This window comes from Hippocampus comes, unplaced genomic scaffold, assembly GCF_001891065.2.
Source record: "Hippocampus comes isolate QL1 unplaced genomic scaffold, H_comes_QL1_v1.1 scaffold953, whole genome shotgun sequence".
In the NCBI taxonomy this organism is placed as follows: Eukaryota; Metazoa; Chordata; class Actinopteri; order Syngnathiformes; family Syngnathidae; genus Hippocampus; species Hippocampus comes.
The window spans coordinates 92,636-113,046 of NW_017805989.1; the positions used below are offsets into that span (position 1 = coordinate 92,636).

The following is a 20,411-nucleotide window of genomic DNA, read 5'->3' on the forward strand; positions in this document are numbered from 1 at the left end:
AATATGTTGATATTTTTGATAGCTTGTTTGTTTCAACACTAGTGTGATTTTCATATTGTATCGTGTAGTAGTACCTTTTTTTTTTAGTTGAAAGTTGATTTAGGGGTTACAGCTCTGCCTTTTGCTTTCAATGGTGCAAAAAAAAAAAAAATCATAATTTACACTGTTGCGTATGTGTCCTTTGACCTGCAACACTTTGATGAGAAAGCCAACTGCGGTTCCACACAAACACTCATGGCTGGACCAAAGCTCGCCTGCATGGTGAGTACATACCAAAAGTGTCTCCTTTTTTTTTGTCCAGTGATTGTATGTTTTTCTTTTGCAAAAATACTTATGTAAAAGTAAAATAATTCCCATTCTCAATAATCTAATTTTGCAGGATCAGGTTTTACATGGGTAAAAACATTGATGCCAGTTATACTTGTCATTTATTTCCATGTGTAGGTTGATGTTTTAACAATACATGCACGATACAATACATGGCAACTTTTAATTGTATTTAATTTTTGTATTTGTATGAACACAGTATGCATTCACTTATATTGGGTTGTTTAATTTAGTGGCACTCTATAAACATTTGATTCATTTATAACTATAAAACAAACAATTTCTAACTTCATTATAAATATTTTAGTTTAAAAAAAATCACTTTCCTGAACTGAAAATAAACAATAAAAGTAATATATTTAACTTGTTCAATGTTTGATTTATTCCATTTTCGGTGCACTCACACACAATTAAAATAATGAGCCACCCAGTAAATTAGGAAAATGTTTTCAGTAGTCAAAAAAAATTAAAAGGGTTTAATTGTTTATTACTACATCTGTCAACTGTTGTTGGTGTAAATACTCAGAAAACGTATTTACATTTTTTAATGTTTTTAAAGTGGCGCTCCGATTTTATTGAGGGAAAGAAATGTGACGTTATTATAAATAATCGGTTCGTTCATTAAATGCTGCAGTTGCCGGTATTTTATTTTGTTAATAATACTGTGGTGACATGTTTAAAAATGAACTATTTCAATGTGACAAACGTGACATAACGTCTTTACATTTTTTTAACCCTTCATTTATATGCCTTATGAGATTGTTACTGAGCGCTCTAAAGAACTGTTTTCAATAAATTAGTTTAAAAAGCCTTTTCGAACTATAAAACTCTTCTATGCCCATACTTTGGGAGCCAACGATTTCAACCACGCCTTCTTTCTCCTAATTGGCTCGTTTTTATCAACAAAAGGCTGCGTGGTTTTTCTAAGAGAGCACCGTGATTGGCCTACGTAACTGCCAATCATTTCTACCGCTGCTTTATAAAGCTCCGCGCTGTATCTGCTGAGTCCGATGTGAGGTGAATCTGCGTCGGCATCAAGAAACACCTCCGGTCGTCAACTTTTCCACTCTTATTTCCCCCTTTATGTTACAAAGATGATTAATAACCCACCAAATAACCCTCCACTGATGGATCTGTTCCTGTAAATCATTCGTTCGACACTGAAGTTGCCGAAGTTTGAGACGTTTCCAGGTGAGCCATGAACACGAATTGTCAACGGAGATTACCGGAGTGACGGAGGCGACATGCCCCGTTGGGACGTGCCTGTGACCGGGGAGGCTTATGGAATATAGCCCGCCGCGTCCCAGCCCGCGTTGCCGCAAGAAGAAGGCGCTCGTCCTCAGCATCATGCTCTTCATCTGGATCTTCGTGCTCTACTCCTGCGTGGGTCCCTGCTCCACGGGAGTGCTGCTGGACTCGCCCCGGGACCGGGATGGGGCTCCGGCGACGGGCGAGAGGACCGCGCGTGCCGATTTGCTCTCCAGGCTCCGGTGGGAGGACGTGGACTACTACGAGGAGCCGGCGGCCGCCCGCGGAGCCGCATCCCGGGACTTGCTGCTCAGCGACGAGCCGGAACCCCGGGTCCCGGAGCCCAGCCCCATGTCGAGCTTCTCCAACGGCGCCGGGAGCAAGAAGCTGCCGCAGGCAATCATCATCGGGGTGAAGAAGGGAGGTACCCGGGCGCTGCTCGAGTTCCTGCGGGTGCACCCGGACATCAGGGCTGTAGGGGCCGAGCCGCACTTTTTCGATCGCAACTACGACAACGGCCTGGAGTGGTACAGGTAAGACCCCGCGCCCTGCAAATTATTCCTATTTGACGCATCTTTGCATCATATTATAGATTAAAAAAATATATTTCCCCACCCTAGTCCAGCGTCCTTCATACTTTATTAATTAATACATTTAATGACACTTAAGTGCAAAAAGAAGCCCTTTGGCACATGTTGTAGTACAGTATACTTTTGCACCGTTTTTTTCATCAGTTTATGCCATTAATGTCTGGGATGTTTTCCTCACGAGTTTGTTATTGCTGCTCAACATGATTTCATTAACCCTTCATTGCAAAAAGAAGCACTTTGTCATCGATTGGGATACTGTACACCTTTGCAGTTTTATTGCATCATTTTGGCACGTTTTCGTCTGTGGACTTTAAGTATTTTACTATTTAATATTAATTCAGTGCGTCTTTAATGCAAGTGAAGCACGGTGGCACCGACTTAAATGCATTTTTTTGCACATCTCCCATTAAATGTGCAGCGTGCACTGATCTCTATTGGACGCGGTGCAACACTGCAGCTCCTGTGGCTTATTTCGTTCAAACGCTTGCGTTTGTTGCTGTGAGTTTGGTTTGAATGAAAAGAGCAGCCTCGGTTCGGTGCATTTCGTTTAAAATTTTCAAAATACTCCAAAAATGGACAATTTGAATGTTGTGCATTTTGTTTAAAAATTTCAAAATACTCCAAAAATGGACAATTTGAATGTTTGCAACACAAAAACTGTTTTAGTTTGAGGACAGAAATATCTCAATTGGCTGAGGGAGCAAAAAGTGCATCTGCAAGGCAATGCCAAGAGTCCTTGTAACACAAAAAATGTTTTAGTTTGAGGACAAATATCTCAATTGGCTGAGGGAGGGAAAAGTGCATCTGCAAGGCAATGCCAAGAGTCCTTGATGAGAATCATAATTTAAAAATGAGCTCTTTTTGTTTAAAAGTCTTTTTTTTTGTTTTTGTTTTACAACGTTACTCATTTAATGCCACAAATGTTTTTCTCAATTGTGCTGAACCAATCTGAAAGGTCTTGTCTCCTTATTTATTTGTTGTTTGGGGTGACAATCATTTATTTTCTGTGAGCTTAAAAGACAAAGGTTCAAAAAAGTATTTAATTTGATATCAAGTAACAAATATGGACTTCAATCTAAATACTTAGATCGATTGAATTGATTGGAATTAGCAGTCAATGTGAATGGATGATGGGGGGTTCATTTTTTTCCCTTTGAACTTTTATGTGTGTGTTCCTTTTTATTTTCACCGAAATTAGAACCAAACACTGACTGAAGTCAGAAATCTTTCTTTTCTTTACTATTTAGAACTTTTTTTTCTTGCTTTTCTTTATAGCGTAATAAAATGTTATTTCTTGTTCAATTTAAAGTTGCCCAAAAATCCTCAGAATGGAAATTTTTATCGATTTCCGTAGTCCTCCAGTAAGCAGATTGCATGACAAAAAATCTGCATGTTTGGTTGATTGATTTCTCCAAATGGCTTTGATAGGCTACACCTCACACGAGACCCGAATAAAGATGAACGGTCTTGAAAAAGGATGGATGGTTTATTTTCTTTTACGATAGAGGGAAAAAAAAAAATCCAATCATTGGTGTCGTTTAAATTGTCTCCTTACAGCCATCAATAGGTGGCGCTAGCATTTTCTGTTGCACTTTCATTCATCCACACAAAAAAGGCACATTCACGTGTTTTCCCGCAACACATTGCCCCCACCTCCTGGCAGGGAGCTCAGGCACAAAGACGCCCCCCTTGCATATTAAAAAAACAAACAAAAAAAAACCTTAATCAACTGCGAGTGAACCAGACTGCATTTGTTCTCCGTTTCCATTTTGTCTTTGCACCTGTTGGCTGGCCTGCACTGTGTGTTATCATTAGCATGCTAGCAGCTAGCAAAGTTAGTGCCAAGCGAAATGATAAGAAATAAAGCAAAAGTAGTTAGGTCACAGGAGTCATTTGAAAGCTTATTTTTGGACGAGTAAGGTGTGTAGCCGTGATCAGTCTTGAGATAAGAAATAAAAAAAAATAAAGAAACCATCTTCATTTGTTGAAAGAAAAAAAAACGCAGAAAATAATTTTGCATCGTTCTAAAAGTCCATTTGTAAATATAAATGCCTCCCAATAAATGTGTGTGACTTTCTGCGGTCGCATAACCAAATCCTGGCAGCTGTTCCTAATTTTCTGACCACCTTGCACGAGAGCCGATTTACTCCACAAATGCAACCCGAGTAGTCTTGGGATAAATGACAACAAAGTCGGGGTCATAACACATCAGTATATTTCATATTGATGTGACTTTAAACAGGCATGTGTGTACAGTGTGGAGCTGATGTCTGCAAATTTGCATACTTTCAGTGTGCATTCAATTCAATATTCTCATAGGTAAATTTATGCAAATAAGCACCCCCCCCTCCCTCCGTCAGCATGCCTGTAAATACTTATTCAGCGCTGCTGGCTTCAAAGATGAGGAGGATCTTGTGATTTCAGACTTGGTGGGTAGTTTTTTTGTCCCCAAATTCCCCCGCTCCTCTTTTCCCGTCCCTCCGTGACGCATCCGGGACAGTCCTGGATGGCTGCTCGCTCTTTTATTCGTTCACGGCGGGGTGCGCTTAAGTTTCCTGGCAGGTGACCCCCGTCCATGACCGTCGCCTGTGACCTTCCTTCCTTTCACGTCCCCTCCCCAAAAAGAGGCCACCTGCTCCTTTTGTGAACTTTTTTTTGCACGGTCTCGCAAAAAGCATCAAACCGTCGCGCTTCCTCCCGCGGTGGCGCCGTTTGGCCAACACAGAGGTTTACATCGCCGTTGGTGCGGAACCTTCGTCGGAATAGCTCTGCGGCGATCGATTGCCCGGGCCTGATTTGAGGGCGTGCGGGGGTCACACTGCAATCTGTCGCCCATCTGACCACCGGATGTAACGGGTGATGTGTCGATCGACAAAACGCATCTGCGTTTATCTTTCCAAATCACCAAACGGACTCTCGTACTCTTTGCATCGTGAAATTGCAGTCGCGCCACCATGCCGCCTAAATATGTCACAGCCCGATTCACACTCTCCAAACCTTCAACTGCACTCAATAAGCCACACTTTTTACGTAGCGTTTATCGTCTTACTGCTCTGTTCCTCTGTTTCCGTTGCGGATGTTACGATTGCCACGTTGTCTTTGGGACCATACTGCCTCCACACACACACGCGCGACACACGTTTATAATTGGGCTCCCCTGTTTGGAAGTGTTTTAACCGCTTGATAAGTCCCATGAGGGCCTTCCGTTGGCTTCCTAATTCCAGAATCTCCGGCGGCGCCAACAGCAGATCCTCAACTCGGCTGAACGGGCCTCTGTCCATCTTTAGTCCCCAAATGAGTGGCTTTTATGTTGAATTGTTCCACAGGTTGTCCCCTCCCCCTAATCGACACACACACACACACACACACACACACACACACACTTACACTCCTTTCCCCTCAATGTGTGGACACACTCATTCACAGTCCTCCAGTGTGTGTGTGTCACGCTTGACCCGTCCAATGTGAGGCGACGCTCCCTGCAGGCCTCGCTGACCACAAGTGTGCCCCCTAAACCCCCCTTTTGGTCAGCATGTATGCCCCCCCACAGCCCTGCTCCTGCTGCCTAAGCTGCCATTACAAGTGGTTAATTGTAAAAACGGGGGACCCCCCCCCCCCTTCAAGCATCCGAGCCCACACCGATCGGAACAATGTGGCCACTGCGTGCACACACACACACACACACACACACACACACACACACACACACACACACACGCCTTGAATACATTAACATTTCAGCTGTTATATACACAATCCACAATAAAAACACAAACCCTCCCTGTGGCCCCCCCCCCTTGCAAATTAGTCTCATTTTTAACGAGGTGATAATTCAGACGCCAGTGCACACCACCCCCTAGTAAACGTTTCATTCACCTCTGTTACATAAACACACGTTAAATTGCTGATTCCCCCCGCCCCCACCCCCCCAGAGGCTTCGCTAATATTAATGGCACGCACATTAATTATTATTGCTGCGCGGCGGCAACCGTTTTGGTCCCCTTCTCCCAAAAAAAAAATGACAAGGGGGTTGAAAGTGATGACAGTCAACCTGTAAAGCCGCACTTCTTGTCCCAGGTATGAAGTCCCAGAGGTGGCCATTAGACTGAGGGAGAAGTGCGAGCGCCTCCGGGAGACACATGGTTCGGGTCTCCTGAGGTTTCCATTAGCCTGGCAGGAGAAACGCAGAGCTCATTAGAAGCCCCCGAGTTGCTCGTCGATGTCCGCGTGGACTCCCTCAAATATGTGCTCTTCCCTGTATGCTGAGACAACTGGGTTCATGTCACCATCAGCAACTTCCCTGATTTTGAACCAGCTGTTGGCCATGTCTAAAAATGACATTTAGTAAAATTCATTGAAGAGACGCTGACTTCCTGAGTGGGTCACACCAGAAATCCAGAGATTTGATTGCACGTTTTTGCCTTTTTGACCATCCATGGCCACTGTACTTTTTTTTTTTTTTTTTTTAAAGTGAGTCAAAAATAATCTTATGTGTTTTCCACATCCAAACGGATCTCTGAGAAGAACCTGATGTCCAGCAGGGATTCTAAAAAAGCAAATCAAAATGTGAGAGAAGGACTCCAAAAAAGCGGGGATGGATGAGCAAAGCAACCAACATTGCCCAGTTGACCATGGCAGAAAAAATACTGTATTAATTAGTACGATACAATGTCTACCATGTTTTGTTTTTTCTTCTTTTGAAAATTTGCCGAGATGCATCATCATCAGGTGTGTTGACTGTTGCTTTGAGCTTTTGAAAAGCAGTTTTTATGTACGTTTGCTTGTTGTGATTGTCGCTAGGTTAATTAGCGCAGTTAAAAGGATACTCGGTAATAGACATCTGTGGGAAAACTTCTCACCGAGTTTTCACCGCCAGTTATGGGTGATGCAAAACAAAACAGCCCGCCCCCTCCTCAGCATCTACCCCTACACACACTTCCTGTGTCTGTTTCTGTGAGTGTATGTGTGGGGAGGGGGTATTGAGGTGGCATGTGCTTTTTCATCTTTTATTCATCTTTGCTGCAGCGAGATCAAGGCTTCACGTGTCTCATGGTGCATGTCAGCTGTCAGGAAACGCTCACAGACGCACACGCGCACACACACACACACACACACACACACTGACTCTTCACCTGCAGCTCCTTTGCACAGCTCGCTGATTTTGTCGCATCCGCTGAGAGCTAACAGCCTGCCAAAAAAACAAAAAACAAAAAAAACCCCAAAGCTGATAGTCAGCTGCCGCTTTCACGCAGAGACCCTGTGAAATTTTCACAGCGACAGCGCATCCCGCAGTCAAAACGCTTCAATGACTCCACTGACGCCGTCGAGCACTAAGTTGACCGATAAGGATTTTTTTTTAACATCCAAAGGCAGAAAATTTCCTGCTTTACTTCGTCACCCTCATTGTGTCTTGCGTGTTACATAATTAAGTTACTTATCTGTCCTGCACGCTTCTGATACTACCTTTTGAATGTGGAGGGTTGCCTGGTTGGCTTTGCTCCATGTCTTAGGCATAGCACAGAGCCGCTGTCCCGCCTATCTCATGGCTTTGATGTAGCGCATCGGGAAAGAATTCACAGCGCTTTGCTTTTTTTCGTATTAATGTCACAGCCTTAATAAGCCTCTGGTAGCATCTCGAAAGTCTTTTATCTTTTCAAAGATTCAAAAAAAAAAAAAAAAAAAACCAATCCTCCAAAATGCAAGCGAGCGACCGCTCCCCGGGTTCATGCGTCGCACACGCCGCTAGCTTGGCCACGGTCTCGTTAGCGCTGCGTAATTGTGGGCCGCCGCGGTTACGAGCTCCAAGGCGCTCCTGCCTTCTGCTTTAAGCAGGACGCATGATGGCTACTTATGGAATTGAATCATTTGAGCTTGTCACAAGTGGACCGCAACAGCAACCACAATCATCTCTGCTCTTTATTTATGGCTTCACTACTTTCTGATGTTGCCTCCAAGACACGGTGTGGACTCGAAGCGCCTTTTCCTTTCTATCGTTTTTTTTTTTCCCCCCTCGTTCAACAGCCTGATGATGGATGGGGACGGGTTGCAGCGGTCAGGGTCGACTCGGGTTCGGGTTGGAGTGGAGGGTCAGTGCGTTCCCAGGCTGCTGTGACACAGTGGCACCGTTTTCGAAGCTGCATTTATCAAGCGGATCGGCGGAGACGGCGTGTCGGCGTGAAGGGGGAAATCCTGCTTTCTTGCCGACGTACATTCCGATAAAGCGTTCCGCCTCAGCCATTGAGTTGGATCACGCTATAGCCGAGCCCCTCCCTCAATGGATTCCGATGCAGTCAAAGGACACAATGAGCAGCTGATGCACGACGTGTGCTATCACGTTTTCCCTTAATAACATTTATTAATTGTGAAATATTGTTTTGGAGAGTATTTATGGTTCCTGTCGGTGTGATCACATTTCATGGCAGAGCCCAACGGATTCCAACTCGGTCGAAGGACAATATATGCAGCTGGCCTTGGAAGTGTCATTTTACATCACTCAGCCACAGATTTGATTGTTTGCAAAATGTTTTTTTTTTTTTTTTCGACCAAGCTAGAAAAACAGTGACACGGCAAAGATGTCATTGCAGGGCCTCAAAGTTTGAGCTTTAAGTTAGCCCGGTCCGAACATTTGGATGATATCAAGGGGTCGCCTTACACATCCTCCTTCTTTGTCATTTTGATTCGAATGCAATTTATGAGGGAATTGACATTTGTAGCTATGCATCGGGCGCGACTCCAAAAGCGCGTCGGTCTCCTACGCTTTGGATTTACGAGCGACGCCGCACTCCGCGGTTAAACTCCGTGTCGCCGCGGACTTTTATTTCACGACGTCTGGCTTCTGTTTGTGCTTAAGTGCCACTTTATAAAATATACAGCAGAAAACCCTCAGCGGCAGCGTTCCGATGACGAAATGCGCACCATAAAGCTTCCTCATACGAACGCCGGCGACTCGAAGTGCGGCGAGCGGGGTCGTTTCAAACATTAGCACATGTGCGGGGATGTTTGATGTGAACAATCAAGTGGCGTTAAAGATACTTATTGGATCCTTTAAAGGAACAAAAAAAAAAAATCTTTGTGTCTCCCACTTGATGCTCATGTGAAGGATCTGGATCAGGACGAGAGGCTCTCTGGAGAAGAAAGGGAGCCTTTCAGTGCTTGTTTCCTCCTTTCCCCCCTCTTGAGAGATGTCACTTTGCCGTCGGACCTACGGAGCCTGTCGGGAAAATCTCGGGGATCAATGGAGGTGGCGGATGAATGTAGAGTGGCGCTCGAGTGGCTTTTGGATCCCACTCAAGTGTTGATGGTGCTTGTGGGGCGCGAGGCCGTTTTTTTTTTCCCTTGAGTGGTCGTCATTTTTTTTAATTGGGTGAATTCAGGTGCACTCCTGATTTGGCGCAGTCGTCAGATTTAATAGCACAGCTCTCACTCGACGGATTTGTACTCGAGGACAAAATGCAGTTTGTAGCTCGTATGCTATCTATCGCTTAATTTGAACACTTTTATCAGTTGTTACCTTTTCCGCAAAGGTCAGATCATGTGAAGGATCTGGATCAGGACGAGAGGCTCTCTGGAGAAGAAAGGGAGCCTTTCAGTGCTTGTTTCCTCCTTTCCCCCCTCTTGAGAGATGTCACTTTGCCGTCGGACCTACGGAGCCTGTCGGGAAAATCTCGGGGATCAATGGAGGTGGCGGATGAATGTAGAGTGGCGCTCGAGTGGCTTTTGGATCCCACTCAAGTGTTGATGGTGCTTGTGGGGCGCGAGGCCGTTTTTTTTTTCCCTTGAGTGGCCGTCATTTTTTTTAATTGGGTGAATTCAGGTGCACTCCTGATTTGGCGCAGTCGTCAGATTTAATAGCACAGCTCTCACTCGACGGATTTGTACTCGAGGACAAAATGCAGTTTGTAGCTCGTATGCTATCTATCGCTTAATTTGAACACTTTTATCAGTTGTTACCTTTTCCGCAAAGGTCAGAAACGTGGCCCTCAAGTTGCTCAGTCGATGGCGCGAATGGTCTTGGTTTTAATTTGAATTCAAGTGTGGTCTCGAAAAAAAAAAAAAAGAAACAAGACAAAGTATCCTCCTCCCTGCCTTTTTTTTTTTTTTTTTTTTGAGGCTACACAAACCCGCCCGCTTGCTTTGCTTGCATTCAAATCCAACAAACCCTCCACGATTTGACATTCAAATGCATTCAGCATCTCCAACCCAAGCGACAACCTATTGTATCAAACAGAAACCGGCCTGCGGTGGGCCATTATCGTCCAATCAAACGCGACAGGAGGAAGACGGGACACATCAGACAGAAATAACCCACTTCCTCTGTGTTTATCTCAGCTGGGAACTGGTGGGTGGTAGCGGAGGGGGGGGGTGCAGGGTGGTGGGCGGCCGACCTCCGTTTGATGGCGTCATGTGACAACAGCCTAGGCATTCCCAAAAGAGAAAAGGGGTCTTTTGGTTTCTCATCAGCAACGATGTTTTTGACGACGGGATGTTTTCGCATGTTCCACTTGAAGCGCATCCCTTGAAAAGTTTCTCCGGGGCCCTCGATAAGCGCCTCTTGTGCGTGCCTCGGACCTTTTTTTTTGGCCGCAAACGTACAATGGGACCGCTTTGAAAAGGCGGTCGAGGAACACAAGAGCTTGCTGACAGCATCTTTTAAGAGCATCAGCTCATAAATCACAAGGGAGGAGAATGGGCATTGTTTTCCCCAAGAGCCAAACTCCACCCGCTCTCTTTTTCCACTTTTCTGGCAACACACTAAAGTCAGAGGTGAAGATTTTTTTTTTTAAGCAAGGGGCCTCTTCTTGAGGAATTTGGCGCTTTTTTTTTTTTCTTTTTTTCCTTACCGTTTCGCTATCCAAGCGTCCTGTTCTTTGGCGGTCCTGTGATCGCAAAGGCTTTGAGGGATTCGTGCCGCTCGGATCAGCATAATCGCTAACCCAAATGTCTGCGCCATCGAGTAGGATTAAATTTGCTTTTTCGATGTATTTTTTTTTTTCTGAAAATACAATGTAAGCATTTTTTTTCAGAAAGCATGAATGCGCAAAATTATTCACAAAAAAAAAATTCCATGAAAGAAAATTTTTTTTCCTCATAGTTTTCATGTCATTGTTTGATCATAGTTTCATCTAGATCCATTCTGAAATATTTATAATTTCGGTAGTTTTGAGTGAGTGAGTTATTTTGGTTTCTGTTGGTTTTATCGCACCTAATAGCGGTCTCAGACCCAATCACGAGACGAAATATGGAGCTACTCTGAGCCAATTGCGCTGTCGCTTTAATGGCTGCTCATCATTTCTGAAATATGATCATGTCTCCAGTCTCGACGAAGAATGACTTTTTATGGTTTCTGCGTCGTTTATTACACAGAAAAGTATGGTCTTCGCTCAACGGCTTCACGGAACGAAATATGTCGCTCGTCTGGGAAAGGCGTGCTTTGATTTTAATTACCTTCAACCTTTTAATAATGATGAAATATCGGACTTTCTCTCATCTCTCTGTCCCAATGGAGGCAATGTGATGAGCCTTACTGGACTTTTATCTCCGAGGGTTCTGCCCGAGGTACTTGGTTATCTCTTCCCACCATTGTTTTCTTTCCTGTTGTCAAACCTTTCTATTGATGTCACTCACCTTCAAGCACAGGCACCCCCCGCCAAAGCCAAACAATAATGTCAGGTAGAGGTTAGCGGTAGAAGCCTCCCACCCTTCACGGTTAACAGAACTTCTTTGTGTTTGCGGTCGTAAATTCCGTGGTCAATCTTGACACAGAGAGTGAGTGATCATGCTAATGCAGCGAGCTAATCGGTTTAACGTAACAACTAATTGCTTCTTGACTTCTCCAATGAGACTAAGTGGGACTCTGTGAGTCATTGATCACAAACCGACTCCATCTACCCGATTACATGCCACAACATAGCTAAACTCTCGTCTCTCGTCTCGGCAGGGATCTGATGCCCAAGACCCTGGAAGGCCAGATCACCATGGAGAAGACCCCCAGCTACTTCGTGACCAAAGAAGCGCCCGCCCGAATCTCGGCCATGTCGCGGGATACCAAGTTGATCGTGGTGGTGCGGGACCCGGTCACCCGGGCCATCTCGGACTACACTCAGACGCTGTCCAAGAAGCCCGACATTCCGTCCTTCGAGAGCCTCACCTTCAAGAACAGGACTACGGGCCTCATCGACACGTCGTGGAGCGCCATCCAGATCGGCATCTACGCCAAGCACCTGGACAACTGGCTGCAGTACTTCCCCATGGAGCAGATCCTGTTTGTGAGCGGCGAGCGGCTCATCAGCGACCCGGCCGGCGAGCTGGGACGCGTGCAGGACTTCCTGGGCCTCAAGCGCATCATCACCGACAAACATTTCTACTTCAACCAGACCAAGGGGTTCCCGTGCCTAAAGAAGTGATGTGGGTGGGAGGGGGGGGGGACTTCATCTGTATTTTTTTAATTATTATTAATATTATGACTATTATCATTATTATTATTATTATTGTCAGATCCCTGGTAATTGAATGGCAACATGTGGAGATATTGCTATACAGTATATATATATATGTAAAATGTACAGAAATCTATTTTATAATAATTTATTTTTATTTTTAAGGAATTAATTCACTAAGCTGCCTAACCATATTTCTTCATAATATTCGGCTCATACATTTCCTGTTTTGCTTTAGTTTGGTAATGAACATTCCTCTTGTCCGTTTGGCAAGTGATTCCGGCCCGCGCGGTCCTGCACTGGTTTTCCGTTGATAAAACCAGAATCATCGATGCATTGACAACAGAGCTCAATTAAAAAGCACCAAACTACAAGTACAAAGTGCTCAGAGAGGTTTCCTGACTATCATTGGAATCACTACTATCCCAACTAACGCTAGTGCTGATATGATGACAATTGCTAATAGTGTGACGAGCGATAGCGTCACGGGAAACACGATCAAAGATAAAACTTCCATTGGTGATGCTAGTTTTGCTACTATCGATAGTATCACTTTTACCCTTTCAATCGCTAGCATGATACTACTTGACGAGTATCACTTGTAAAGCTACTAACAATAGTACCGCTATTATTATTCTAACGGCTAGTTTTCAGACTGTTGTTCGGACTGCAACTTTTGTTACTATTGCTAGTACTATAGCTGCCGCTATTGTTGGTCGTACCGCGACTGTCGATCGGAGGTGGCAAATTCAGGTCCAGAAATAAAATAAAAACCCTGCCATTGTTTGGCTTTGGCCACAAATGCTTCGACTCAACCAGCACAGAATCACTTGTGCCCCCCCCCCAATTGTTTTAGCATTCAGCTGTCATGTTTTATGCCTTATTAAAAAACCCTTCATGCATCTCATGATGTCTACTCAACATTTGCCCCAAATCAAATCACATTTACACATATCCCACCACCTTATTATTTTTTTTCTTTTTTTTTGCTTTTTCTTGTTTGTTTTCTACTTGAATCGTTGATATGCAAGGAGGGAGATTGCGCACCGTTGTCGTTGCGCTTTTTGTCTGACTGTACATGAACAGACGTTGCGTAACAAAACGTGAGGCCTGAATGTAGCAAAAAAAAACAAAAAAAAAATGCTCTGATGTTGTGCCTCTTAAATTTATACAATTCCACTCCTGTCAGCTGCTTGTTGTCTGTTTAGTTGCTCCTTTTTTTTTCCAGGATTCAAACTCGTGTGTTCACATCTTGTGTCCAAGGTGCAATGTTTGAAGAAGCATTTACAACTGCCATGTTCTGCGTCGAAAGACTGACGTTTTTTGAGGGAGAGGGTCGAAACGGGACCGCCGCAATCGTGCGAAACGAGATTAAAAAGTGACCCTGCAGCTGCATTGTTTTTATGTGGTTGAGTTTTATTCAACCTGACTTGTTTGTTTGTCTTACAACACGTGTGACACGGAGGCTCGAAAGACAATTTTCTTTGGTGTGTGTGAATTTGACACGCCATGCAAAGAGCAAAATGCAACGGCTGTTTCTAGACAATTAAATACTAAACATTCATAATATTTCTTTGTATGAAGAAATAAATAAGTATATATTTTACCAAACTGTTCTACTGTGTCTCTTTGACCTGGATCCACAAAATGAGGATACCATTTCATACTTCTGCGTACTGCTGCATACACAGATATAGAATGATATAGTATACCATCCATCTTCTGATCCGCTTTATCTTCGCAAGGGTCGCAGGGTGGTGGTGGTGGGGGGTTGGGGGCGGATCCCAGCTGTCTTCGGGCAGTTGGTGGGTGTCACCCTGAACTGGTTGCCAGCCAATTGCAAGGCAATTTTATTTTTTGGACAAAATAGTCCTCCCAAAAATTCAGGACATTCCCATTTATGCATTATCGGTATTTGAATACGTTTCCAAACTTCGGGGTGGGGGGGGGGGACCTTTGCAGTGCATGATACGTGTGCAGTTCGTTTTTTATATTTGTTGGTTTATAAACACTAACATTTCATCGTAGCAATATGTCCCTTCTACACGAACTAATTTTGAAAAGCTGGAGAGCGACCTGCGTCCGCAAGCCCCGCGTCACAGGTGTCATTGCAATCAAATGTGGGCGGGGCTTAGGACGAAACCCGGTGACAGTGGGAAACGTTATCTGCAAACGTTGCAATTTTGACGAGTTTATTCGTTTATTTTTGGTTTTGAGAAATGAACGTTAATGCGCGCCGCGGAGGCATGTCGATAAGGAGAAATGCAGGGCGGTCATTTGGAGGGAAACGTGCAATGATCCCACCACCGTCGATGACGTTTTGTTTGTTTTGACGTCTCGTCAACCGGGGACGGCTAAGGACCACTTCTTTTAGTTTTCTTTCACAAAATGAAGTCAGCTTTGCGCAACCAAGGTAAAATGTTTGTATTTTCCCTTAGTTTATCCCAAGAAATAATTATTTCTTGTCATAAAAATACTTCAGATATTTTACATCCAATTCACGTTCAGCATGGATTATCTGAAGCAATTGTGCAAGGTGTGATTACTGCATGCATTGATAACATGTAAATTCATTTGACGTCATGCATTTCATTCATAAAACTTTGAGCACAAACGTTAGCCCACCCCTGTGACACGGAGTATATGTTTGCTTTTCAGTGTGATGCATATTACTTCCTTGTTGTTATTTTATTTCATTTCATGTATTCATATAAATGGTTAGCACGTGTGACTCCCCACACGACGAGGTTCAAGGTTCCAATTCTGGCTGTATTTTGCATATTCACTCTGTGCTTATGTGGGCTTTATCCCGGTGCTCTGGCTTCCTTCTGCATTCCAAAAACATACATGCGTCGGTGTAGTGAAGATTCTCAATTGACCTTAGGTGTGGCTGTATGTGTTTAAATGCTTCTTTCTGTGCCTGGGATTGATTGGCAACTTGTTCAGGGTGTTCCCCGCCTCTCGCCCAACGTCAGCTGGGATGGCCACTTGCTCACCGTGACCCGAATGAGGATAAGACGAACAGAAAATGGATTGGTGGATTGATACTTCCTGTTCTGATCTGGTGTGGCAGGGCCGTGACGGAAGCGGCGCAGATGGCTTCAGATGCCCCGCAACTGTTTGGTAATTATTTTCTTTTCAAAGTCGCCAATGTTTCCATAATGAGACACAGCAGCAGCAGCAGCTCACCTGTTTTGTTAACAAGCTTCACAAATGCCTCTGCACACGAACGAGAATAACCATTCAGGAGTTGTTAAAACAGAGCTCATTCTAAAGGGTAACCACTGTTTGAAACTCTTATCCAGTCTCGCAAACCTAATTTTAAATCTAACTTTAAACCCTTGTCTTGAAATGATAACCCAGGCTTGAAACCGAGTGAGTGCGGGGGTGTGGTAACCCTATTGTCAGAAACCATCATGGATGTGTACAAGTTCAGATAATTGCTCAGCTGCAGCGCTGAAAGACACGAGGAAGACAAACAGGAAGCCTTTGACTTGCACCTGTGCTAACCGCTAGCCAACCCAAGCAACCCGCTGTTTGATTCGAGGTGATATGGCAACTGACGGGGCCTCGGCACGCCGCCAGGTGATGGCGGGAAACCATTTTCACAATCAAAACAAACAAACAAACAAAAAAAAAATCATGGTGGCTGCGCACAATGACAAAGTGTAGCGTCGGCAGGTGACGACGCGCCGTCATCCGGCATGCCTCCAGGCCTGTTATGGATACAGCCGCTTTAAGAACGGGAACGGAAGACCTGGCAGCGCTTGGCACGCAAGCCCACCGATTCACGAGTCAGCCACCCCCACTCCCAACCCTCACGTCCCTCCGGAGCGGCTCGCTATGTGGCGCGTTTGATCGCATTAGCTTCAAGCTGCTGCCCCGCAAAATTGCACAACATCCACTTGTCGTCATGGCGGGGAAACATGGCAGTAGGGCTGAAGGGTGAGGGGCAGTTGTTGGGTGGGAGTGGGATAGCGGGGGGCTTTAATAATTTAGTCGTCTGCGCTCACTTTTCTTGAAGACGAGCAGAGCCAGCCGACGCTACGCACGCGAGCTCGGCTAGATTACAAAACGGTCAACATCCAGAACAATGCCCGTCAAGTTATCATGCCTTTCTTTTCCGTTGCTTTGTATTGTGGCAGAGTATCAAGGCGTCTCAGAATACTGACTCCATGTGAAAGAAGCAGAAAAATAAGAGCTCTCAAAATCTTTTCCTAGGTGCAGGGATGGCCAGAGAATGCCAAGGGGTGGCCGCGTAGCTCCGCCCCTGACCTGAACCCTTTCAACCGGGGAAAAGATACGTTGGAATCTCAAATCAAGGTAACTGTTTCAATCTCAATTTGTGTCTTTTGCTGTTGTACCCTTTTACAATCTGGTAACACACCTGAAAGGTTATGTCGGAGTCCTATGTAGTACCCAAGTGTAGTTTGCACCTTCAAGGACAAAAATTGACTCCTGATTTTGTGTGTTTTAAAAAAGAAAGTTCAAACTCTTACCTTGGGGTCCATTATTTCGTCAGGTTTGGAACTTGGAAGGACAAGAATAGACTTCTGTCATAATCCTATTTCTGATTGTGTAAACTCAGTAATTTGACATTTTTAGTGTTCTTGAATGGTACAGTATCCTCTAATCTCTTACACCAGCAAACATACCTGCACCCTTACGGACCTGGAAAAGGTACAAGCTACCTTTGAGTACCCTCCAAGCCTCTAGTTTTGTACCCTTGATGCTTAACCTTTCGTCTGAGAAACAAACATGGTGTGTGTTTTTGCAGATAGAAAAGATCCATATGCTTACACTTAACGCACGTGACTATTTTCACACATGTGCGACCCTCCTCGTCTTCACAACAACCCCGCTTTTATGCTCAAGGTGGCCGACAGGTGCACTTGCCGTGGATGAAAGAGAATACGCTTAAAAAGCAGGACAGATGTTCGTTGCAGTGCAGCTGCTGACAACCGCCACTGCTGTTGACAAATCGATTGTACAAAAGCGTCAAACGTGACGATAAAAAAAAGAGCATCGTTTGATAATAGCACGCCCGCTTCCATAAAAGTGTGTCAACAATCGTTCCCACGCAATCCTCGGGTGTGTTTGTTTACATGCTTGTGCCGCTTTAAATGTTCCTTGATGGACTTGATCCGTGGCGCTCGCTATCTGGAACGCTCCCCCGCTGAGGCCTTAAAATGGTGGCGGCGTGTGACCATCAATAATGCACACGGCGAGAGCATCGGGCCACTGTTATCATCGTGGGGAATCATAGGGTCCGCCGCAGGCCGCCATAGCTGCAGATGGATGGCGGCAATTTCATCTTGGATCGGAAAGAGAAAGAGGAGTAAAACTCTCTTGCCGGGCTAGTAGAGTGCTATGTGAGCATTGTCGTGGAGTCTGACGCTACCATCCGCCAAGTCTGATTTTTACTCGCATGTTTACTCCAGATGTTCACGTTCGACCCAATTAGCAAGTTGGTATGCTAACATGTAGCGGGAAGGCGACTGGAATACAAAGAGAACTGATAAAATGCTATCTTGCTGACGGTTGGGACGTAAACGCCGCTTAATGGCAGCCCCAGTAGAGGAAAGTGCTCAGGCAGGTTGAATGGGTTTTTATGTTCTCACTCGAGATAAAATGCTAACATGCTAACAGCTTGGTATCTTAGCGAAGAGAATGAATGGGACAAATTAGCAAGAATTTCACTTCATAGCCAGTATTCGGGTACCATAGTACACAGTATTTCCAATGTGAATTGATAAATCCTAAGATGCTAACACTACGAGAGCAATCTGAGAAGGAAAAGTCCTCAGGTAGATGAGGATTTTGCATCACGCCTTGTCTTCAGGTTCGTTTTCGAATGAGATTTGATTTCATGCCAACGGGCGAATAGTTGGTGTGCAAATTTTCATTTTATTTTATTCCAATAAGTGCCTCTGCCATTTCCTTAAACCTGCCGTTACCACCTGCTAGGTTGAAAAGTGCGCTTTCCATTTTATTTTTTTCCTCCACTTAACTAGGAGTCAGCGGGTTGCATGAAAATGTGGCGTCATGCATATTTTATGGCGCGGCGCTCTTACAAGGTGTAACTGGCCGAGAAGAGGCTGCCACCCAACATCCCTCTCAGCAAAGAGAGCGGCTGGCGGAAGAAGGGAAAACGGAAGAAGTAGAATTTAGGCATAAAGTGCTGGAAAGAGGACGAGGGGATCGGCAGTGCGACTCGACCGTATTCTGTCCATTAGCTTGAGTGCCCGGGGGGGAGGGGATGGGATTGTGGAGAACAAAATGGAAGTAACAGCGGCACAAGTGGGTGGTAATTAGAAATATTACCTCCCTGTCGGCGGGGTTATCTGCCCGTCGCTCCCGCCGCGCCATTCCTTTGATGGTGACAAGTTGCACCCCGCCAGCCAATTAATGGTCTGCCTGATAAGAGACCTTGTGTTATTAGCCTCTTAGAGCTGGCGACCGTTCGCCTTCATCTAATGTTTCCTCAAGCTCCTGAAAAGACAAAAAAAAAGCGATGCTATGCAGAATCGTCAAATTTTTCTGTACAAAATACAAAATTCAAATAGTAATCATAGTTTTAAAAAGTAATCTCACAAGAATAAAGTCAACGCTGAGTTAAATCCTAATCTTACAATAAAATGCGATGTTTTTCTCAGAAATAGTCATATACTTTCGAACAAAGTACTCATGAAAATAGGGGGAAAAAAATCCCGAAAAAGGCACAAAATCACGAGAAGAGTCAGAATTTATTTGAGGAAAGAATCAAATAAAAAATCTTGCAAGAAAAAGTCTGACTGATTCTATTTATTTTGGGGAAATAAGTCAAAATCTTTCAAAAGGTGATTTTTGTTTTTGATTATGTTTCCAAGGAAAGAAAGTCAATCTTTTGACAAAAAAAAAAAAAATCAGGAGAATAAAATGTCACCAACAATCTTTGTGCGCATGCTGCAGTCATACTATTTTCTTGAAGAAAAAGGTGTAATCTTATGAGAATAGAATATCATCATGACAGCTGTTTCCAATATTTTGGCCGCTTCCCCTTTCGCTAGCGAAGCTCCATACAGTGGATGAGCAGAGCAGAATTTGGGTAAAAGCCAGAGTGCACCTCCGAGAGGAAAGAGTCGGAGCTCTGCTGCCGCGCTTTTACCGATGAAAATTTGATGACGCTAAATCTAGACAGACTTTTAGTGTCGGTCGGGATTACGCCGGCGGCCTGAGCGTTCATCAATGATTCAGGCAGGAGAGAGATCGCGCCGACGTCTGCCACATGAAGGGAGGAATAAATGGATCAGGTGAAAGCAAAAACACCTGGTCAAGCAAGGCCGCCATTTTTGTGTGGAGACAATTGGTTGTTGTGATGTTTTTGATTCATTATTTTTCTCAATTATTTATTAGATTTTTTTTATAAAAAAGTTTTTATGGGCACAGTTTCCCCTGCTCAAAGTATTTTTTTTTCACAGTTTAGATTTTTCACTTTATTTATTTTTTAAGCAGCTTCCGCAGTTCAAAGCACTTACCCGCTGATGTGCACTGCTCACACTAACATGGCTACCAACAGGGAGGAGCTACAGTAGTTTACAAAAGCCGAGTAGGTGTTGCCAAATCACAGTAATGGCCTTGTTGCTACGCTAGCCATCTTATCCCTCCACATTAGTGACAATCATAAAAAAAAAAAAAAAAAAATGCATAAAAACACACGACTAGCCCCTTTAATTCCCGCATTGTGGAATGGTTTTTCTCACTGTATGACAAGAAAGGGAGCCCGGGAGAATTTTTTTCACAATGGTAAATTGTTCAAGCTTTCGCCATT

General features: G+C 44.4%; 1 protein-coding gene and 2 long non-coding RNA genes across 3 annotated transcripts in view; 2 read left to right on the forward strand and 1 right to left on the reverse strand.

The window, feature by feature from the left end:
* The first annotated feature begins 930 nt into the window (after positions 1-930).
* Positions 931-12,568, forward strand: LOC109528928 (heparan sulfate glucosamine 3-O-sulfotransferase 3B1-like). The gene is made up of 2 exons (XM_019891996.1): positions 931-2,108; positions 12,103-12,568. The coding sequence occupies exons 1-2, from the start codon at positions 1,609-1,611 to the stop codon at positions 12,566-12,568; spliced, it is 966 nt and encodes a 321-aa protein (XP_019747555.1). The 5' UTR covers positions 931-1,608.
* A 2,134-nt stretch (positions 12,569-14,702) lies between these two features.
* Positions 14,703-16,919, forward strand: LOC109528924 (uncharacterized). The gene is made up of 3 exons (XR_002170749.1): positions 14,703-15,014; positions 15,548-15,724; positions 16,823-16,919. It is a non-coding gene; the product is annotated as an uncharacterized LOC109528924 (long non-coding RNA).
* Positions 16,920-17,273: 354 nt separating this feature from the next.
* The window catches only part of LOC109528925 (uncharacterized), a 5,686-nt gene continuing 2,548 nt past the window's right edge, over positions 17,274-20,411 (reverse strand). The window contains exons 2-3 of the long non-coding RNA XR_002170750.1: positions 18,926-19,093; positions 17,274-17,915 (exon numbers count right to left, since the gene is read on the reverse strand). This is a non-coding gene — a long non-coding RNA (uncharacterized LOC109528925). The remainder of the gene's footprint in view (positions 17,916-18,925; positions 19,094-20,411) is intronic.